This window comes from Leuciscus leuciscus (genome assembly GCF_965113295.1).
Source record: "Leuciscus leuciscus genome assembly, chromosome: 14".
NCBI lineage: Eukaryota > Metazoa > Chordata > Actinopteri > Cypriniformes > Leuciscidae > Leuciscus > Leuciscus leuciscus.
The window spans coordinates 32535878-32559618 of NC_138738.1; the positions used below are offsets into that span (position 1 = coordinate 32535878).

Sequence of the window (23741 nt, forward strand, 5' to 3'; positions counted from 1 at the left end):
ATTTTTTTCAGAAATTGCTAACTGCACCTTTAAAAGTTTAGGAATCTGTAAGACTTGTTTTGAAAGAAGTCTCTTGTGCTCACAAGGTCTGCAAAACAGTAATATTGTGAAATATTATTACAATTAAAAAAAACTTTCTATTTTAATATATTAAATGCAAAGCTGTTACAATTAAAAAAAAAAACAGTTTTCGGTTTTAATATATCTTTAAATGCTATTTATTCCTGTTTTGGCAAAGCTGAATTTTTAGCATCATTACTCCAGTCTTCAGTGTCACATGATCCTTCAGAAATCATTCTGATATGCTGATTTGCTGCTCAAGACATTTCCTATTATCTTCAATGCTGTGTAACATTTTTGTGGAAACCGTGATACATTTTTTTCAGGATTATTTGATAAACAGAACATTTTCAAAAAGAGTTTATTAAAAAATATTAATTTCTTTAAAAAATGTATATATACTAATGCCCCCAAAATTTGGAACTGTAGTGTAGATGTGTGCGCATACTAAGTGTTTGTGAGCATTATAAATCACCTTTCCATTTAGAGTCCAGTCTTCTGAAAATTCCCCTTCAAATGTGGTGTCATCTTCAGACAGAAGCACCCCAGTCCCCTTGGAGAGAAACAAATTACAAGATTTTAAAAAAAAGTTTTTTTTTTATACTTCACTAAAAAAAAAGTCATTGTGCTTATGTCAGGTTTTGTCATTTTTGTAGGTTCAAAAACAGTAAAACTTAATGTGTGGGGAAAAAACAGGAGCTATATTTTGTTGTGAAAAGATGGCACTTATTCAAATATAATTTTAACAAAAAATCATATCCATAATATTTGATAAATATTGTGCGATAACTGTTAAATAAAAGTAACAATGCTCAAGAGGCCATTATATATTGTGAATATAGTCATAATCAAGCATGGCTTATCATACAGTACCTACTTTGCTTAAATAAAACCAAATGTGTGTGTGTGAACCTCACCATCATTTTGTTGTTGCTAAAAGCACCTTCATAGTAGAGGCCGAATTGTGTAACAACAACTCCGTTCCCCTGACGCTGATCATCCAGCCACATGCCCATGTACTTCTCCCCTCTGACACAAACAACAGTTAGTATAGAGCACATATACTTACTCTTGTCTTAATGTGTGTAATATGTTTAAAGACCCCCTGTTGTGAAAAACAAGTTTTTAATGTTGTTTATATGTCTATGTGGTGTTTTTAATATGCTTTGAACTACCATTGCTGAGTATTTTCTTCTTAAAACTGCAGTGAACCAAAGACAGTCTCAAAAACGCGGTTTGAAATCACTGGTGTTTCTGACGTCACAAACTACCTTGTAACCAATCACATTAACGAGTGGATCTCTGAGCTGGTGTGAGTGAGTGGAGGCAGGGCTAATTTGCATATTCCTAAAACCGCGTATACTAAATGAGGCAAGAGTGTAGAGTTATATTCAAGCAATTTTAAAGGGATACTTCACCGATTAGCATTAAGCTTTGCATCAGTAGAAACCCGGTAGTATTTTTGAATGACTGTGCTTCCCTCCCTCATGTCCCGCTGAGACGAGAGATTTCTGTATTGTGTGTCTGGAAAAAAACCTCATTAAATCATAAATCGCATAAATCGTCATTTTGCGTCATCAGAGTCTTTTTTGGCCAGAGGCTAGAGACTACAGCCAGTAGGAGGAGCTCGTTCCGCATGTTTTCAACCCGCCCATAGGGGGTGAGATCTCACGATAAAATGGCGTCTTTTCAGTTTCGAGTCAACTATAGCCTAGTTGTATCATTTCTTCCGATACTGCCCTCTGTAACCGGTAGGCGTGGCTTGGGAGTTGCCTCGAGGGGCAGTGAATCAAGTGCATTCTGGGAGTTGTTGTCTTCATCCACATGAGCCAAAAATACATTTTCTGGCTTTTCTCCGTCTAGAAGGCACCAACTTCTAAAATAATTTCACATTTCTACTACATAAATGACCCAATTTAAAAGCTCATTCATCTTTCCAGTGGTGAAATATCCCTTTAAGGCATGAAGACATTTGTTTTCAAGGAAAAAACTTTTAAATATGTCATTTTGGTGATCAAAGATGAGTTTTAAGGGATCCAATTATTGACTACAGGGGGACTTTAATACATTTCAATTCAAGTCATATAAATGCCACAACCATTATGCGACCTCAACCCTTCTTGTCTATTTGCATACCTGGTGATGTCATCAAAAACTCCATAGCCAGATTTTTTGTCGTACTGCCACTGGCCGATGAAGACACTGGGAGAGGTGGAATTCAGCTTCCCGCTACGCAACATCCCATGGCCATGACGCATGTTATCTTGAAACGAGCCCTCGTACACTTCACCAGATACATACCTGAACACAAACACACACTCTCTCTGTCAGTTCCATGAAATCATATCACAATTTGATTACACAGTTTATATTTGTTTTTTTATTTACTTTTATTTTTATTTTTTCTATTTATTTGACTTATCAAATCTCAAAAGACTTGCACTTGCCATCACATAAATTATATTTTAATTATAATATTTCACAATAATACAGTTTTTATTGTATTTTTGATTAAAGAAATACAGACTTTGTGAGCATAAGAGACTTTCTGTAAAAAACATAAAAAAATCGTACAGACCCAAACCTTTTAAAAACGCTAGTGTAAATACAGAAATAAACCTTTATAGCCTATTACAGAAAAATAAAAACACACAACCACCAACCTGAATGTTCCAAAGCCGTGCATCTTTCCATCCTTCCACTGCCCTTGGTAATGATCACAGCTGTTCAGGTTTTTGTTCGGCACAACATAATCTCCAAATCTGCAAAGGAAACAATAATTGAAATATTTCCAGAAATGGAAAAAGAGAAGTCAGCATAATAATCTGAAAAAAAAACGAACCCATCTTCAAGGCCATTCTTGAATGTCCCTGTGTACATTCGTCCATCGAGCCATTTGACCACGCCCCTAGAATACACACATAGCCAATCATCATCATCATCATCTCTCTTTTATGAAGACTTTCACACCCACAGTTCCCTGTCCAATGACCTACCGCCCGTGGGGTTTCCCTGAGACCCAACGGCCCTCATACGTGGCCTCCTTGAGCCGACTGTCTTTGTAGAACGTGTACGATGCCGTCCGTGAAATGGGCGGGTCTGCTCTCTGTGTCACCCCTGTAGAAGGCGGTATCCCATCATGCCCCAGTCCGCTAAGCGCCTGCTCCACCGCCTGGTTTATAGAACGAAACCACTTCGCCTGGGAAGCAGGACATCACCGTTTAACCAACTATGCATGTTCGTTTCTGTAAAGCTCATTATCATTGCGAGTCAAGCTGGGTCTACCTTTTCAGCCGGAGAAGAGGCCAGCAGAGTGAATGTCTCTTCTGGTGAAGTCACTTTTAAACCATATCTGCACAAAACAACACAAATCAACACTCTGTATATGTTGTTTTATATACACTTTACTGCTCAATAATGCTAATATAAAGGACTGGCACACTCACAGGGCCGTGTTCTCCTCAGGAATCGGCTCCACCCACAGAGTAGCCAATGGGAAGATGTGATGAGTGGAAAACTGGGAGGGATTAAAAAAAAGAAATAACTAAAGCAAGAACAATATCCTGAAAATGAATGCACTAGGAATGTACACAATTCTGCTGCCCATTCCTGATCAGTGATGCACAATATATCAGTACCATATCAGTTATCAGCAGATATTAGGAGATCTATATATATTGATTGAATATTTAATTGTACATGTATTTCCCCTGTTTGTTTTTTTTTTTTTTTTTTTTTTTTTTAGATTATCTTTGCCTCACTCAAAGTTATTTAAAAAACCTAATAACTTAATGACTTTATTACAATTTAATCTATGGCAAATGTCAAAATGAATACCCATTTGTCAAACTCTTACACTCCTGTTCAAAAGTTTACCAGATTTTTTGTTTTCTCACCAAGGCTGCATTTATTTGATCAAAAATAAAGGAAAAAAACGTAATAATGTAAAATATTATTTCAATTTAAAATAACTGTTTTCTATTTGAATATATTTTAAAATGTAATTTACTCCTGTAATGGCAAAGCTGAATTTTCAGCATCATTACTCCAGTCTTCAGGGTCACATGATCCTTAAGAAATCGTTTTAATATGCTGATTTGGTGCTCAAGAAACATTTCTTATTATTATGCTTAATATTTTTGTGGAAACCGTGCTAAATTTTTTACAAGATTCTTTGATTAATAGAACGGGATTTGAAATAGATTTCTTTTGAACAATGTAAATGTCTTTACAGATAAATTTAATGCATCATTGCTGAATAAAAGCATTCATTTCTTTTTTTTTTAAACATACTTAAAGGACTTCATTTAGATTTGTTTACATTTATTTTAAATTTATTTAGGCAAAAAAAGTATGGAATCTGAATATCTGAAATTTAGATTTCGGATGTCATATGGTTTATTTACAAGTGTCAAGCTAAACTCTATCTGGTAAACCAACTGTGAATCGATTTACAGTTGTTGACTTACATAACTGTAGTTTTTTAAAATGTAAAATATTAAACATTGTTCTTTTTCCTAAGAGCACATTTTTGTTCTTTTAGGATGGAGAGGGATAATGCTGATGAAAGGACAAACAGACACATATATACACTGTAAGAGGTGTCAAGGGGAAAAAAACAGGGATAAAAAGAATGGATTATCATCTCAAATACTGATACATTCACTAAGACAAGAATCGGCATTAAACAGAACCACTACTGTATAACATAAAACCATCCAGCACAACATGCCCCTTAAATTACAACCAGATACAGGTACAATTATGCATAAGTGTTATAACATATCTTTAACAAAGGGTTTGCAAGCAGGAAGCCTTGGAATGTACCCAACCAGATGTACTGTCATCTTACTAGAGTTTTATACCACACAGAAACAAGACATTTTGGACAAGGTAGAGTGTAAGCACTACAGGAATTTGTCAAAACTACAGGTTCAAACTGAACTCATTACAAATATACGTCATTTATAATAATTAATTACATTCTCTTTAAAGGAATATTTAGAGTTAAATACAACTTAAGTTTTCCTGACAGCATCTGTGGCCACAGAAAATCATTTTGATTCGTCCATCAGTTTGTTGAGTAATACGCTTTTTTAAATGTATTTTATGTACCCTATAGGGTTTGTTTTTGGTGTACATTATTTTGGGGGTTTTGATATATGTTGTAATTAACTTGATGCAGTCATATTCATTTATATATTTGTTATTGTAATTTAGCTCTTTCTTTAATTTCGTAATTCATTTTTTTCTTTATTTTCTTTATTTAGGTGGAGGCTTTAAATAAGCACTTTTGGGGTTTCTGTCTCTCCCCGCACAGTATATGGATTCTATTTTCTAGTTATTATTGTATACATTTTATATCGTGCAAATAAATTAAACTAAATGCTTCAAATGGAAGCCTATGGAGAGACTGTACAGCACAACAATAAGTTTAAAACATGAAACAGCCACACTGTTGCAAAAGGATAATAATATGACATAACTGACGTAACTAACTATCAATAAAGTACTTTTTGGCGGAGCAAACCTCCACCCACAGGAATTAAAGGATTAGTTCATTTCAAAATGAAAATGCTGTCATTATTTACTCACCCTCAAGTTGTTTCAAACCTGTATGCATTTCTTTCTTCTCCTGAACACAAAAATATATATTTTGAAGAATGTCAGAAACCAAACAGTTGATGGACCCTATTGACTTCCATAGTGATTTTTTTTCCTACTATGGAAGTCAATGGGGTCCATCAACTGTCACCGACATTCTTCAAAATATCTTCCTTTGTGTTCAGCAGAAGAAAGAAACTCATTCAGGTTTGAAACAACTTGAGGGTGAGTAAATTACGTCAGAATTTTCATTTTGAAGTGAACAATTCCTTTAAGTATGTAACGCATAATCAGAAATTAATCCACCTTGAAATTAAGTCTTACTTCAAACTGACTTGCCCCATAGACTTCTATTGTAAATGCATCAGTTATTATAGTTAACTACATTTAAAAGTAAAACAATAATTACTTGAAATAAAATAAACACTGATTAGCATACACATATTTCTTTTTTTATTGTAGGACGAGTCAAAATGATTTTCGGATTAATTGGATGCCTCAAGCATTAAATAAAAGCTTTATTTAACTGCTAATATTCCTTTAACAGAAGCATTGACTAAACACTACAGCTGTAGGGTGCATCCTTGGGCACTAGGGGACAGTATGCTATGGAGGAAACTCTTCATTCATACAGCCCATACTTACAAGACTCTTATAGGGGACCATGCCCTACCAAAACAAAGATAAACATCACTAAAACATCAGTCATTGGAAACAGATTGTTAGTCTGGCCCTATAAGCGAATATAAAAAAGAAGTGAAAGCATTGAGTAAGGAAAGAAGCATGAAACCAACAGAAAAGGCAGAGATAAAGCAGAAACGATACTGAAATGGCGGTGAAACGTACATATAAAGAGGCAAACCTGTGCGTGAACAAGCGCATCGTTGAACAGCATGAACCAGTTGACGGAAAAACGTCCCGCGTTCTGAAGAGTCAAAGCCTTATTACTGCTCTCACAGATCAGCCGACGGGATGGTTTACGAAGAGAGTCCTGAGAAAAGAGGAGAACTCTTAATTAACAGCCCGACTTCGTTCACGTTCTCTCTCTCCTCCACAAGTGGACTGAAATAAAACGATCTGCTCAGCAGGAAGAGCACCTGGCTGTGTGGTGTGCATTAAACTGACAGGTAAAGTGCTTCTAAGGGCCTAAGACAATAGCCAGGTGACTCACGGTCATCTTCCCAGGAAAGCTCTTCCAGAAGTGGAGCGTGCACTCGGCTTCCTTCCTCCTCCTCTTCAGATGAAGAGCCATTGACTCATACTTTGAGCAGGCATCCTGCAGCTTCTGATAATCCACAGAACTCTGCCACACAGAGACAGAAATGAGATTTACGTAATGACAGTGTTTTGATTGAAAGTCAGTGGAAACTGCAGCTCTGCCAGTATTGCTATTTTTGAATAGACTGAAAATGTTCAGTACACACATATATGTATTATTTATATATTTTTTTTTTGCTTTTTCAGGTTGGTTCAATTTATCATTTGATAACAAAATTAGTAACCCAACCAGTCTGAATAAGTAAAAAAAAAAAGAAAGACATATTTATATAAATATTATATATGTATACACTGTGTGTGTGTGTGTGTGTGTGTGTGTGTGTGTGTGTGTGTGTGTGTGTGTGTGTATATATATATATTTTTTTTTTTGCTGTCGATTAATCGCATCTAAAATGTTTACATAACATATGTATGTGTATATATTATTATATTTATATATATTATATATGTCTTTGTGTGTGTGTGTGTGTGTATATGTGTATGTATGTATGTATATATATATATATATATATATATATATATATATACACACACTGTATATGCATTGCACACACAGACATATGTTATGTAAACAAAACTTTTATGTGAGATGAATCACAATTACTCAATATATATATATATATATATATATATATATATACAATTTTAATGTTTTTTTTATTATTCAGGTTTGATGGGTTTATCATTTTGTATATGCTTTATGAAAAGTTTTATATTAGGTGATATTTTAATTTGATTTGTGGTTAATTTCAGTCAAAAGTGGTTCTAACAAGTATTTTCTCAGACCACTTATGAAGACGAATCAGAGCCAGCAAAACATTACAATGTTCCTTTACATTACCACATTATGGTTTCATGCTGTAACAATAAAACTGGAAAACATGGATGTGAAATGAAAGTTTTCCAGTGTTTCCAGTAAGTACCCACCACCTCATAGCAGGTAGCCAGTTTTAGCAGCAGTCGTCCATATTCATGCAGGTGCTTTATGGGCAGGTAAAAGAGATGTGGCAGAACATCCGCTAAGGGCAAACCCTCTTCAGAACATTCAGACAACCTCTGAACAACCTCTGCCCCTTTGCCAAACACATCCCTTCAAAACAGAGTCGAAGAGATGGAATATTAATACAATGTTAATCTAAATCAATCTGTAATCATGTTAACTTGAGATATTTTCACATATCTAGAGTTTTGCAGCAAGTGCTTTGGAAAGCATTTGGGACAGGGCATTATACACACATACACCACTTACTGGCAAGGTTTGACAAGGGCTTGGAACCCTCCCATGACTAAGAGATCACCCACAGCACAACAGTACCTGCATGACACAATAAGAAAGATAAGGGCATTATTACAGCTAGGAAAACCAGCTGACTTGAGAAGAAGGGTACAACATTTCTGAGCACTAAACTCCCATGAATTTGACAATCATTTGTAATTACAGAATAATATTTTTTAATGACTGTATAGAGAGACTGCAGCCAGAAAGAGTACTTTCTAGTTAATAGAATAAAAGTACTTTTATTTAAAGTGCCCCTATTATGCTAGTTTAAAGGTCGACAGTATGAAGCAAACTCTTCCAGTCTCAGCTACAACTACAACATTTGACGGTCACAGTTGTTCGCGGGCAGCCAATGAAGACCATTGGCATTACCAAATTTGTTACAAAACTACATAGGTTCGCGCAAGTAAGACTGGAATTACTGACGACACGTTTCAGGCAGTTCAGAATCGGTTCTTTTTTATTTTGGGGAACAATACTGCATGAAAGGTAATATCTTATATATAATAAGCATAATAGGATCACTTTCATTTCAGTTACTTTAAAAATAAATAAAAAAATCTGTAAAGTTTTCCAGGACCTTACACACTCAAAACTTGGCCGCACTGGGAAAAGCCATCAACTAGAGATATCCGATTCTGGATCAAATCTCTGACTCTTAAAAATAATGACTTTCGAAGAAAATCGAAACTTATGATCATCTTGAACAACGTAAAGGTCCAAATGAGGTTCTGTCTGATTTTTCAATTATACATCATATTAGAAGTATTAAATATGTAAACTGGAATATATTTCTTTTGAATTAGAAGTTAATTCGCTCTGTAGAGAAAATAACTTGCTGAAAACATTCTGAAATTCAGAAACACAGCAGATTTACAGTAATCTGATTTCAAGACACTGCGTTTATCTGGTCAGACTGCACTCAACAGGTGTCTTGTGCTCTGGCTCTTTCCAGTGGCGAAACAAATTGATGAACAATGCTATTAAAACATGTCTGATATTATGTTAAATATGGTGATGGCTGGGACACATCTACACAGACACTTTAAAGAGCAATTTAAATCCTGTACTTCATGTTATGTCATTATTAATGAGCATTGGGTAACGAACAACATTCAACCTCTTATTCCATCCGCTGAGGTAACCACTTCATGACTTCAGATTCTTTGATCATGTGTGTGTGCTGTATACTTGCTCTGAATATGTGTCCAGGAACAGATGTGCGTCGTCAAGAATAACAAGACCTCGTATATCACGTGAACGCCGCAGGAAAGAGGTTAGAAAGGCCGAGTTTTGACCCGTGAGCTGAGACAGCCGACTCAGTCGTCCAATCAGATTTTGCAGCAGCCCTGCAGTGGACTGACCGAGGCCGGAGCTTAGCGAATCTTAAAAAAAGAAAAAAGAAAAAAGAAAAAGAAATAACTTAAGTCCTAAAAATCCCAAATGATTATCCAGACACACAGGACAGACATTTCTTGTTTTGGGCTATATATCTAAAAATTTAGCAACATTTCTAATAATTCCGAACACAAAAATACTTACAGTTTTAAGTATAACTGCATAATAAAAAAATGTTTTATAAAAAAAGGCTTACAGATAGCCATCTTTAAATATCTACACCATATTATATTACAGTATATAGGTGTTGGTTTAGCATCATTAACATACTATTATAGTTTTTGTTAATATTTTGAATTAGATTATATTTTTATATTTTCACTTTAATTTTAGTTCAAAATGATAGAAATGTTTTGTATATTTGTAATTTGTATTATATTGTGTATAGAGTATTTAAAAATTGTTATTTATTAGTTTTAGTTATTTTAGTACTTCAACTTTAAATGAAAATGAGAAGTTGCCTTGTTTTGTTTTTTTTCAGTTTTTTTTTCATTTAACATTAGTTTCATTTCAAGTAACACATTTTTGTATGGTTCTACATTTAGTTACAAATAATAACCTTGTTGCATACATCAAGAGATTGTAGATTATTTCATTCATTTCACTTTCACTGAATTAGACCATAATTTTACAGCTTGTACAGGGCTATAATGAAGATATGTTAATGAAATTCTAAATCAGAGAATAAAAACTGTCTCACACACACACTGTCATACCCAGTTTGAGCAATGGCTGGAGCAGAAGACTCTTGATATTGCTGAGTTTGCAGTAATATTTCCTCTCTGCAGCCGCCAGCTCATGCAGACTAGCAATAAAACCCATTACATTACGATCCGTCAGCGCCGCACATGTCCGTCCACCTGCACACACACTGCTTACATAGCCCAACTACCACACACACAATAAAAAGAGACATAAGTTATGTAAATAACAGTGATAACACATCATCAATGTACAGAATTTAAAGCACATTAATCTGAGAATATAGTTTATTATATACAATAGCAATTCGAAGTGATGATGATGATGATAATGATGACAAAGGCTTGCTCACATTCATACAAAAGGGCAGCAGCACTGGTTGCTGTGTGTACTCTCCGGTCTGCTCCTCCTCCTCCGTTTGCTCTGCCACTTCTTTCACCTGCTGCCCGCTGTAGTACAGGATTGGCTGCATACAGTCTCCATCAGCCAATAAGAGAGTGTGTTGTTTCCCCGCCCCGATATCCCACACGCGAATCCCATCTGACAGCTGCGCAAAGACAAAAGAGGACAAACAAAGAAAACAAGTCATGAATCAGTATGTTGTCAATGTCAAAACAAATTTGGGCACTAGCAAGGGCCTTAATCCAATAAACATTGGAATACTGATGACATGATTCACTGTTACATGATTGTGTAATTGTGCATTAAACCATCATTGGTAATTCAATAACATCAGGAACAATATCCTATTGGTCTAAATGGTTTTGTTTATCATGCATCTTCCTTGTAGATGTTATATAATACAGTGGCCTCATGAAATATGTAATCATCCTTCATTTTAAACGGTTTAAGTGAACAGCTGATGCTCACTGGTTTTTACAGTGCATTGTGGGAATTGTTAGGTATTTAATGTTTAAGTGCACCCTTGGCAGTGTTCTGACTACTGAATTAGGGAGCTGATCAAGACTCATCCAAACAAACTGGATACATGTGTACACTAGATGTCTAAAGACTCACATTGCTGAAAGGTGTGCGCGAGTGTCAAAAGTTTCTAACCTTGCCATACTTTCAGGGTAAGAAAAAAATAACTTTTATTGAATAGTGTTATTCTGTTAAAACCAATAAAATAACTGAAAGGTATATCCTCATTTAAGTAAATGTGTGTTGTTATATCGATACAATGTTATAGAAATGATATGAGAAATAAAATGTGTAAAATTTGAATTAATAAAATGTACAAAATGGTTATAGAAATAAAATAAAATATCAATATATTATAAATATAATAATAATATTAATATTATTAGTAATAACTACACTACCGTTCAAAAGTTTGGGGTCGGTAAGATTTTCCTATGCTCACCAGGGCTGTCTTTATTTGCGCCAAAATACAGTAAAAAGTGTAAAAATATTAAATATTATTACGATTTTAAACTAATTGATTGTAAAATGTAATTTATTTCTGTGATGGTAAAGCTGAATTTTCAGCAGCAATTTCTCCAGTCTTCAGTGTCACATGATCCTTCAGAAATCATTCTAATATGCTGATTTGCTGCTCAAGAATTTTTTTATTATTACCACAGTTGAAAACAGTTTAATATTTAATATTTTAATATTTAATTTTTGTGGAAAAACGTGATTTTTTTTATTCAGGATTCTTTGATGAATAGAAAGATCAAAAGAACAGCATTTAGCTGAAAATGAATTTGATAAATATCTTTATTTTCAATTTTGATCAATTTAATGCATCCTTGATGAATTAAAGTATTACTGTCTTTCAAACACTTTTGAATGTTAGTGAAGAAAATATAGATTATAAATTGACAAATATTTGCCTTTTTAATGACTTTTTTAAAACCATTTTAAAATTTCCAAACCTTTTGATCCATTTCAAAATGTTATTCTCCCTGTTTTGATATTTTATTTGCATGTGTGGATATACCTTGGCTAAGTGAGGGAAGCTGGTGGGTGATTCCATGTGTCCCAGCTGCCCAGAAGTGTTGCATCCCCAGGAGAACACCTGCCATACACACACATTACAGGAGGATTACACTAATACACACTCAGCGCTCAAGAGAAAAGCCACAGATATGCAGGTGAAGTGTGTCACCTGTGATTGGGCGGTCAGGGCGAGAGAGTGATGAGCACCTGCAGCCACTCTCAACACCTCTTTACCATTCAGACTCTTTACACAGACGGGCTGCAGTCTGGAAAGAAAGAGGGAGAGAAATCCCTACATCAGGTTCCTCTGTGATGCATCTAATGAGGCTGCCCTCATTTTGGCAGAGCACATTAAATTTAAAGCCCTGAACTCTTATGTAATACATGAGTTGTTAGGGAAGACTGAAGCTCTTCGTGCCAACCCTGATGATGGGAAGACTCTGACCTGGGAAGGAGGTCACCATGTCCAAGCTGCCCTTCCTGGCCTTGGCCCCAGCTCCACACTTCTGTCTGCAAAGAAGGCAGGTGGGCATCGGCCTCAGGTATGCCTCCTGGAGTGAGCGGGATGGCCCGTGCACGGGGGCGGCTCGTTCGCCGCAAAAGACGAGGAGACACTGAGAGAGTAGGAACGAGAGAGAGAATAAACAACAAAACATATTCAAAGAAATTTAGAACATCAATATACAGGGCCCTATCATACACCCGGCGCAATGCAGCTCCAAGCGCGACGCAAGTGTTTTTTGCTAGTTTCAGCCCGACGCAGTTATCATTTTCACATCCTGTGCCACGTTGTTTAATAGCAAATGCATTTGCACCCATATGTGCGCCCATGGGCATGCTGGTCTGAAAACAAGTCTGGTTACCAACAAAAACCTGGTCTAAAGTCAATGGCGCAGTATTTTTTTGTTATTTAAAGAGCGCGTTAGTAATGTGCGCCTATAGGCGGGTCCACAACGCGCATACACTCTGCTTATTACAAACACAGGGACACGCAGCAGCACACAAACATGCCAAATATTAAAAATAAAAGGATTACAATGTAAAAGATTAGTATTGTGTACATAAAGATATGGTGGAATCCGGCCTGATGGTCTGCTTGTGCGCTTTAACCTCGCGCACGCCCCGTTTCCTCGCTAGAGAATAGTTCAGTCTTTCCGCTTGCAAAATTCCACCATGTAAATAGTGAATCCGCCATTGCGTGAGCGAAACTGGCTTTTAAAGGAAATGGGAAATTACACTCTGATTGTTTTTTTTGCATGTTACACCCAAAACACACCCATTACTCATTAAGAGACTAGGGACAACCGTTTTGGACCATGCGCCGACCATTTATCCGTCGTTAAACTAGAAAATGTATATTCGGACACGCCCTAAGTGCGCTTGCGCCTTGCGCTGGGGCCCTTAGAGGCAGAACACAGTCCACATCCAAACAAAGACAGATCAAAAGAAAATGCAACTCATGTCAGATTGTTCCTCATAGAATATGCATTAGTTTGATTCTGCTATATGAACACAAACAAAGAGCATAGGGAAAATACCCATGATTCATTTAACAGCACAGACAAAGACCTACAGACTAGGCCAACTTCAGTTTAACTCTCTGTAAAACACACTCATATATACACGGTATGGCCAGGTGCACACACAAATAAACACACACAGACTGCTGTCATGCTGAGTTATGTTCCAGCCCCACTGGGGTCCATCTGTCGCGCAGGAGGGGGCGAGGAGACAAGAAAAGGTGTGTTTGTAGCAGGTAGCTGGACGCCATTGTCTTCTCTAGCCTGTGTATCAGCGGATTTATGAACTCAGACAAACACACAACCAGGCTGAGGTACACTATTAAAAATAAAGGCTCTTTACTGGCATCGATGGTTCGCTGAAGAACCATGGACATTCATTTTCATTGTATAAAAGGTTATTTACAGAGGAAAAAGGTTCGTTAGATTCTAAGAAGAAAATGTTTCTGGAAAATGGAACTGGTCACTGAAAGCTTCTTTGGCGAAACAAAAATGGTTCTTCCCTCTTTTAGAAACTTTATTTTTAAGAGTGTGTCCTGGAGCCTCATGAGCAGAGAGGTCCAAAACATTTTCTCATATCACAATCTCTAACTCAGCAAACTAAATGTAAATCACTTTAAAAACATGCAAAGCACCAGAGCAGAACGTTTCTGACATCTCTGGAAAGTTTTGATTACACAAATTAAAAGGGGGATGTATTCATGTATCTACAACCTGCTCGTTACTAAAAATCAGAAGGTCTACTTCTCGCTAAATTGAATATGACTTGGTCATATTTCTCCCAAACACAAATATAAAAATGTTTTAATATATTTTAATTAAAACATTGAAGCATGAATTTTCTTCATTATGACATTTTTATGAAAATTATGCCCATTTTCACCCAAATTCAATTACTCTAATGTAAAAATTCTCAAAAATATTTTCTTTTAACATATGCACTACCGTTCAAAAGTTTGGGTTCTGTACGATTTTTTTATTGTTTTTAAAAGAAGTCTTTATGCTCACCGAACCTGCTTTTATTTGCTTAAAATTACAATAAAAACAGTATATTGTTAAAAAGTATTTACAAATTACAATAACTGTTTTTTATTTTAATATATTTTGAAATGTAATTTATTCCTGTGATGCAAAGCTGAATTTTCAGCATCATTAATTTAGTCTTCAGTCTGTCACATGATCCTTCAGAAATATTTCTAATATGCTGATTTGGGTAAACATTTGGGTGAAAACAGTTGCACTGCTTAATGTTCTGGAGTTTTAATTTTTTTTCTTTAAAAAAAAATCTTACTAACCACAAACTTTTGAATGGTTGTGTAGATATAAAAAAAAAAAAAAAAAAAATGTATACTGTCTTTAATTTACTCTGTAGTCTGACTAGTCTGATTTCAATAAAATAAACTCTGTATTAAAGTATATTTTAATTTCTATATTTGTAATTGCAATAGAATCAAATGAGACTCAAAGAAAATGAGAATTACACAAACAACTGTAAATTTAAAAAAAATACCTAAAGTCAAACGTACATTACAGTAATAAGAATTTGGGTGTAAAATGTGCTTGATTAAATGTCATGAAAATGATCATAATCATAATGCAAATAGTTCAAAAATAAGCTTATTTTCTTTTATGCTAAATAAAATGTAATTTTTTATTTTAATTTTGTTTTTGTGAGATTCACTAATAAATCTACTTCTAATCTAAACATTCCGCTTTGTACAACTGCAACTGCATATAAATACCTTCAGATGTTGTGTAGGATGCCCACACCGTCACCTCAAATGCTGCATTGTCTGTAACGATGGCAACAGCAATATATGGGAAACCTGTCCACACGTCTCGTCGGTAGAAATTTAAAGAGCCATGGCGATAGAAACCATGCCGTTAACAAACACATTACAGTTTGCTTAAGTTGGCCAATCGGTGATTTGGAGGGTTTTACTTTGAACTGAATGAACTAAGTCCTAACACACTGCACAGGATTATGATTAAACATATTCAACTAATAAAAGAATACATTCATAGCAATCCTCCCTCTGGTTCACATGAGTCTAAAGAGCGGTACAGTCTCGTTACGCCCTCTACACTCAGATGATTATAAAACCAGGCCATTTTCTTTAAATATTTATGAAATTTGTCACAAAAAGGAATGGAGTTGTTAGTTATTCATAGCCTCTGCAGCAGAAACACCGAGCGTGTTGACAGAAAAGGCAAAACTCCGTAAGATGCTCGATAACTAGTCCATGCTCATGAAAACTCAAGCGTAGATACACATCCCCACGCAGACTTACGGAGACGGTACACTGGGTGTAAGAGAAGGAGAGCGTGTGTACCCTGAGAGAGCAGGCCAGGCAGGGACAGGCGACGGCTGAGCTCCGCCTCCTCCTCTCGGATGTCCCCCAGGCTGGAGCTTTTCTTCCCCTGCATGGGCTCCTCCAGACGGAGTCTCTCCTCCACTCGCTCACGGCCCTCTCCTGGAGCCTGGAGCACAACAACTCTGGTCAAACACATCATAGCTGGATCATCATTAGGGGTGTAACGGTACACAAACATGACGGTTCGGTAAGAACTTCGGTATTGAAGTATTCGATATTCGGTACAACAGCGGTATTCGGTACAACACTTAAATGAAAAAAAAAAAACGTAAATTTCACATTGCATTAACTTCTCCAATTCATTATTGAAATATAATCATTTACACAGTTGCAGTCATAACTTGTTTTCATAGCAAAATTATTTAAACATATATTCAAATAATTAAGACATTACTAATGGGTAAAATAAATATAATGAATATATAAGCTAATATAGTGCATATATTTAGTGAAATTCTCCCCTCTAGAGTTCATAGACTCTACAACATGTTAGTTCAATAGAGAAATGAACTCTAGAGGAGAGATAGACACTATATGACTTGCCTGAAGTAAATGTAATGCTATGCGAGATATTCTCAAGCTGTTTTATTGATGCCTTTCTGCGTTTGAAACAATGGTTGAGAGATTACAAGTAAAAATATCTATGCAGAGATCATCTGTTCTTCTTCTTCTGTGCTTTTTCCTGTTGTGGTGGTTAGCAAACAGCGTTGCATTACCGCGCACGCACCCCTTCTGGATTGGAGTGTGGATCGCCTGTGACTGACTGTATTTGTCGTCTGACTGTATGAACCGAACCGAATACATGTACCGTTACACCCCTAATCATCATCCTTCAGTTTCTTTCCAATAAAAGTGGCAAGTATGAAAATGACATAATTATATAGAAGATGTATTGGTTTAATGTTTAAAGAGCGTGATTCTGGCATGTCAATGTAACAAACATTTAACATACAGTATAAAAACTGGAAAATACACTTACCCAGTAACCAATGACTTTTCTCAGAGAGAGAGCTTCATATGTGGACACTACACGTTCCCCCACTGCAGAGGCACAGGACACCACCAAGTTGTTCAACGCAGAGCCCATTGGAGTCACAGACTGGGCGACCGGGATCAAGGGGTCAGAGGTGAAAGGATCAGCGGGGTCACTGGAGAGCTGTGATAGGACAGATATGAGCTAGGCGTGAGAGTTCGGAATTGCACATTTAGAAGAAATTTAACAGTTTGAATTACGATGGCTTGGGATGGTCGACATGTTGGACAGGGATTGTCAGCTAGTGTATTTAACTAAATATAGACATTTTTAGCTATAATATTTGTTAAAAGTGAAGCTGTCAACTTCTCGGGGGTTTTAGCATGTTGACGAACTAACAGTTAAAATGACAAATACCCTCATGTCATTCCAAACCTATATGACCATTTATTGGTAACCAAACAGTTTTAGTGACCACTGACTTCCTTTGTATGGACAAAAAACACTGAGACATTTCTCAAGATACCTTCTTTTATGTTCCACAGAAGATAGAAAATCATACATTTTTGGAATGACATGTGAATGAGTAAATTATACATTTAAATTCTGGGGTAAATTATGAATTAAAATGTTTGAGCCAACTATCCCTTTGACCATTTATATTAGATCTGGATATAGAGATATAGATATGTAGTTGTACATGTACATTTCCATTTATTTTCATATTTCCATTTAGATTACTTCTGCCTGACTTAAAGTAAAAAAATAAATAAAAAAAATGTAATGTTAAATTTAATAATACTGTTAAAAGTAATCTTCAACAGAATCTCCATTTTTCTAACATTTACACAAACCGATTTTAGTTTCTGGTGTTTATTTGAATTAATTTAGACAAAATAGTACTTGATAAATCATTTATATATTTATAATGCAGGCCAGTTATCAGTATCAGCTAGAATTTTAATACTGGTGCATTTACCCTATGAATTCTGTACAGCGAGCTAACTGCTATTTTTCTAAATGATCGCACCATTTTAAGTGAAAAAAATGTAAAACATTTATGGAGAGAAATCCAACTAAGAGTGTTCATTTATCAACTTAATGTTTACTGGACTTTAGGTATGTTTACATGTACTAGTCCAATCCAATTTCATATTCTGATTGTTCTGTTTATAAACTTTATATGACCCCTACATTTTGCAATCTGATTCACAGAACTGGAAAAAGCCACCAATATAATGTCACCAGAGCCATGATATAATGCCTTGATTACATACCCAAAAGGAAAGCTGAAAAATATGACAGACGAGCTTTAATTTTTTGCTAAAATTTTGCAAATATTGAGTCTCCTCCACTGACCAGGTCATAACATGTTAATAAACATATGCAATTTTGTATGAAGTCAAATGTTTATAGAGATCTTATTAAATAAAAGGGCTCTGGTCAACATACGCATCATAGCACTGCTTAAGTGTGCAAGGTTAAAATGTTAAATCATTTTGAGAAGAGTCCAATTCAAGAGTTTTATATGATTTGTTTTTCCTATTAATCAAATTATATCAGGCCTACACCACCCCTTTCCCTCCGATCGAAATTACCTCATACTCAGATCGAGCTCTATCAGACCAATTAAGTTGTTTATATGAAGGCTTTTCAATCCGATTGAGCCAACTAATGTATTATTTGGATGCATGTAAACGTAGCTACTGTTGTGCCAGAGACTAACCTGAGCAGAATGAAGTGTGCTGGGGGTCTTGGTGATGTGCTCTGCCAGGGCATGATCAGAAAGTCTCTTAAGATAGGCCTTCACGGCCTGCTCATCGGGGAATGGGGAGTACTTCCCCCCTGTGGCTCGACAGCTGTCCGGCTCAAGGGTGCAGGACTCTGAGGCTTCCACACAAACCTCTCCATTTGCGACCGGAGATTCATGTTCAGTCGAGACTTCTATGGTTGGTTCTACAGGTTCTTGGCTAGATGCAGGAACCTGAATTTGGGGTTCAGAGGCAGGTGTGCTGTCAGGAAGAAGTGTAGATTCAGGGATTGTGCTGGAGCTGGGTGATCTTGGGATCTGGGTGGACATGGATGGAACAGGTTCTGTAGGAGAGCTCTTGCCTTGTTTAACCTGTTCTGGGCTGCCCTCTAATGCAGACTTGGTCTCGCCGCTGTCCAGCTCAACACCTAGTGGACAGTGATGGCCATCAGAGATGATGACGTGGTCCTCTTTGTCAGTCATAGTGTACAGCAGCTGATGGCACTGACCGCACTTGTCTTGAGGGGGTTTCCGAGGCACCAGAGCCTCAGAACTTCGCACCACAGCCAGGCTGTGAGCGGCTCCACAGGCCACCTGCAACACGTGCCTTCCAGCCAGGGGCTCTACCTTCTGGGGCTTCCAGACAGGAAACGTGGAAGTGTTCAGGCCCAGCTGGCACCCGCTGCCCCAAGCCCAGACTTCATGCTTGGCAGAAAGAGCGAGAGTGTGCTGGTCCCCACATGCCACCTCCAGGATCTTCACCGTCTGAGGGGGTGTGGACTCAGAGTCAAGCACGCCCACAGGTGTGGGGTTAGGGATAACAGCGAGTCCCAAAAGGCCACACTGGCCATGAGCGTTTTCTCCCCACATGTGCACGCCTCCATCCTCCGTTACTACTCCACTGTGGGCGGAGCCAGCAGCCACAAAAACAACATGTTGTTCGCTAAGCACTGCCTCCAAAACGGGCTCAGTCACTACTGATGATGATTGGTTCTGTTTCCAAGGCAACTCACCAAAACTGTAGACTTGTCCCCCTAAATATAGTATAGAAATTATTACATATCTGGATTGCAATATCATTGCAAAATGTATCAGAAGCAATAATTGTATCTTTTCACAAGCATCTGTTTAAAGCAAGTCTCAACCAAGACTTGGTGACAACTAGGGGACCTCAGTAAACTTCTAAGGGGGCCATAGGATGACTTTTTAAAAAATCAATTAATTATATTAAAATAATCAAACTTAATAAAAAGTACTTTCTCTCTTAATAACAATTGTTTTTATTCAAGAATGTACAATTCCTGAAACTTTTGGGATCACAACGTGAATCCTGCTTAATTTCATTTCTGCATTCCTAATTTCTGTAAAGAAAAAAGAAAAAAAGCTGCTTTGTCATAATTACAGGAGACATACCGGAGGAAATATCTTAAGGTGAGGTCACATATCTCTCATTGTTTGGCGAATTGTCGCAGGCAAAATGTAGTAATTTCAATAGGAATCCACGCAATCTGCATGAGGGCAAAATTTCCTATAAGAGTGAGTTTTGACACAGATTCCGCAACGGATTCAAATTGGTCACGCAGATTCGCCGTGTTGACCAACAGAAATCCGCTTGCTTTGAAAGTGACTTCTGTGTGAGCTGTGCTTAATACATCACTAGTCACTACACTATTTTCAACAAACATATCATTTTTTTGCCTGTGACATTTTGCCGAAATCGTTGTGCAGGCTCCCATTGACCCTCGAAAATACCTCAATGTATCCAAATAGTAATCTCTTTTCAAATTTCTTCCATTTTAGAATAGTTCACCCCAATATAAAATGCAAACCTGTATGACTTTCTTTTGTGGAACCCATAAAATGAAAATCAGTGGGGTCTAAAACAACACTGGACACCAAAGACTTTCATTACATGGACAAACACAGACATTTTTCAGAATATCTTTTGTGCTCCATAGAAGAAATAAAGGTTTGTACTGATATTAGGGTGAGTAAATAATGACAGTATTTTAATTTATGGAAGACCTATCCTGTTAAATTACTGTGCTAACATAACCAAGACCTCTCACGACTTTTAAAGGCAGATGTTATTATATTTTGATAAAAGAGATGACTTGCACACATTTAGCATAACATAAATAGCATCAATAAATAGTGTTAATTTGACACTGACTTTAAACAAAAAGCTCATCAAATATTAGTTATTTGCATCTAAAGTGTTTCCCAGCCAAATTTGCATGTGTTTATCTATGCCTCGTTCGCATGTGAATTATAAATGCATTACCCTCTACTAGCAGAACACCATGTCTAACTCCCAGGGCAGCCTGGAGCACGGGCCGGGAGAGCAGCACCCTCTCTGGTGTGGTGCTGTAGGAGTATCCCCTCCACGTGTGCAGCAAACCCCTCTCCCCAGAACCGTCCTCCTCACAAGAACTACAAACACAGGGATGCACACACACTTAGAGAAGTCATGAGACAAGAGACAAACACTTCTTTGTTTAACCCTGCTGGCAGTCTGTCTTTGAACACACTCACCTTATCTGCTTCTCCATCTCTAAACGTTCCCCATGTCACCGTAGATGATTGTCCTGTGAGAGAACGGGTGACAAATGATTTCAGATGCTGAATCACAACAAAAGGTTTGACAACAAATTGTTTGTTTAAAACTGTCACCACACAACCCCTTGAACATAGGTTGTAATTCATGAATGCTTTGAAACACAGACCTTCAAGAGATTATTACAGAAGTGAAAGCAGCTTCAAAAATTAAAGTGTAAAAAAGTTACGAGTTAAAGTTTTTGTTTAAGCATATGGTCTGAATTAAACATTTCTATTCTATTCAAAATATATATTTTACCTTAATAATTCCAACTCTAAAATTCCAATCTATATGTCTAAGTTGTGTTCCAAATTTAAATTTGATGTCACGAAAATGGAGCTCGCTAAAAGTGACTCTCAGTAAAAGTGTGAGTGAATTTTTAACCTTTCGAATGATAATTTGTGATTATTACTAAAATAAGTAATGATACTAAAGTAATTTTCCTGAGACATGTTTCCAATGCTTCATTGAACTACAGTCACGAGAGTGAGCTAATACTGAGTATATAAGAACATAATATAAAAAGTCTAGATTATGTGTAACGCAAAGAACCTTGACTCTAGACTAACTGTGTAAACACATGTGTACACACACCGATCAGGGACAAAGGTGACGTAGAGCTGTGATGAAATCATCAGCTGAATTGACAAAAACACAACAGATCTGGGGTACTGTCTAATAAATTTACATTTTCTTATAATGAATATTAATAACTCCTTATGAAGAAGTTCTTCATTAAAGCACAATCAAGCACTTATCAGATACAATATTCTGATTGATTGATAACAATGATCCATTATGATAATGTCTAATATGAAACTAGACATGTCTGATGATGACACCAAAGCTCAACAGATTTAGAGAAACAGCATCGACAGGTGGGGATCATGTTAAATAACTGATGAGTGGAAGATCGTTACGCCACTGTAAAGTCATACAAATACAATGCAGTCCCTTGAAGACAGAAACATTCCTAATCTTCATTTTATTCTCTGCTTTAATATCCATCTGATGTACATTATGCTTCGTTCATTCTTACCCCGATATGTCCGAAGCGAATGATTCTTGGTTTAAAATATATCTTGTCAGCTTTTTAAAACGCTTGATCAGAGATGTAGTATAACCGGTAATGAAAGTAGAAGACAGATGGCAGAGCGAAGCTCATGATGATGATATTAATCGGGTGTTGTTGTGGTTGTTGTGAGCGCTTCAATCCACGGAGAAGCAGGAGGGACAAACCAGATGGAGTATTTACGCTTTCGCTTTTTCTACTCGGCAGGTAACTGTTAAGCCCTCATTATGCTTCTGCGTCAACTCCACGGCGTAGCTACGCCGTCACTCCAACGGCGTCGTGACCGTTTTATGGTTCTGCGTCGGGTTGCGTTGCATCGCGGTGCATTTCACCGCCAGAACGCTAGGGGGGTGGTGTGGTTCGCGAATCTCTTTCCTAGTTTGTTTTGGTTCCATGCGCCGGTTCCGCTTTTTCATTTCCGACAATGGCGAGCGAAAGAGAGAGAGTGTTGTCGCAGCTGGAGCTAATCAACGTTGAACAACAAATGATTTTATTGCAAATGTTTAATCGTAGAAGAAAAAGAAGACGTCAGCGAAGGTGGTCTGTACGACCAGTGCACGAAGACAGGGGAAGGATTGGCGAATTTGTTACGGTTGTTCGACCGCTGAGGGACTTGGACGAAGAAATGCAAGTATTTTCGGATGTCGAAAGGTCGATTTGACGATCTTGTTCATCGTTTAAAGCCGTTAATACAGCATCAGACTACACACAGTATGCCTATTGACCTCGCTCAGAGACTGGCAGTGACTTTAAAGATTTTATCTTCGGGTGCAAACCAACAGATCACCGGGTTGGGCTACAAAATGGGTTCGACCACGGTGCCATGGCAGGATAATGTAGTGTCCCGTGGCAGACTTGGTTAATTACTTGATATCCATGATGTACCCGTGAACATTGTATTGTAAATAAACAACAAACTTTTTTTCAAAACAAACATTGATTTGATTGATTGAAGTTTATTTCTAGCACCAACAAAAAAAGAAAAGAATATATATAAATATATACATATACACTACCGGTCAAAAGTTTTAGATCGGTAAGATTTTTAATGTTTTTAAAAGAAGTCTCTTCTGCTCACCAAGGCTGTGTTTAGTATATAAAAAACAATAAAACAAAACATATTTTATGACAATTTAAAATGACTGTTTTCTATTTTAATATATTTTACTCCGGAAATGATGTATAATCTG

The 23741-nt window shown here is 36.8% G+C and overlaps 1 protein-coding gene and 1 long non-coding RNA gene across 6 annotated transcripts in view; both read right to left on the bottom strand.

Annotated features, from left to right (window-relative positions):
• als2b (alsin Rho guanine nucleotide exchange factor ALS2 b) overlaps window positions 1-22707 on the bottom strand; it is a 29494-nt gene extending 6787 nt beyond the window's left edge. The window contains exons 1-26 of one of the 5 annotated variants that reach the window (XM_082190037.1): window positions 22519-22707; window positions 21416-21467; window positions 21165-21313; window positions 18857-19914; window positions 17137-17313; window positions 16074-16263; window positions 15525-15575; window positions 12708-12876; window positions 12432-12528; window positions 12264-12341; window positions 10674-10868; window positions 10336-10507; window positions 9417-9606; window positions 8192-8257; window positions 7870-8032; window positions 6836-6967; window positions 6527-6655; window positions 6310-6333; window positions 3507-3577; window positions 3346-3412; window positions 3057-3259; window positions 2903-2968; window positions 2724-2822; window positions 2197-2361; window positions 978-1089; window positions 536-613 (exon numbers count right to left, since the gene is read on the bottom strand). In XM_082190037.1, the coding sequence (XP_082046163.1) occupies window positions 536-613; window positions 978-1089; window positions 2197-2361; window positions 2724-2822; window positions 2903-2968; window positions 3057-3259; window positions 3346-3412; window positions 3507-3577; window positions 6310-6333; window positions 6527-6655; window positions 6836-6967; window positions 7870-8032; window positions 8192-8257; window positions 9417-9606; window positions 10336-10507; window positions 10674-10868; window positions 12264-12341; window positions 12432-12528; window positions 12708-12876; window positions 15525-15575; window positions 16074-16263; window positions 17137-17313; window positions 18857-19914; window positions 21165-21313; window positions 21416-21432 (3918 nt within the window). In that variant the 5' untranslated portion in view covers window positions 21433-21467; window positions 22519-22707. Of the gene's footprint in view, window positions 1-535; window positions 614-977; window positions 1090-2196; window positions 2362-2723; window positions 2823-2902; window positions 2969-3056; window positions 3260-3345; window positions 3413-3506; window positions 3578-6309; window positions 6334-6526; window positions 6656-6835; window positions 6968-7869; window positions 8033-8191; window positions 8258-9416; window positions 9607-10335; window positions 10508-10673; window positions 10869-12263; window positions 12342-12431; window positions 12529-12707; window positions 12877-15524; window positions 15576-16073; window positions 16264-17136; window positions 17314-18856; window positions 19915-21164; window positions 21314-21415; window positions 21469-22518 lie in introns of all 5 variants that reach the window. The other 4 variants (XM_082190039.1, XM_082190038.1, XM_082190040.1 and 1 more) reach the window with 4 other exon arrangements.
• LOC309513933 lies at window positions 14585-15517 on the bottom strand. The gene is made up of 2 exons (XR_014211569.1): window positions 15134-15517; window positions 14585-15068 (listed from the first exon to the last, which is right to left on the bottom strand). It is a non-coding gene; the product is annotated as an uncharacterized lncRNA (long non-coding RNA).
• Window positions 22708-23741: the final 1034 nt, after the last annotated feature.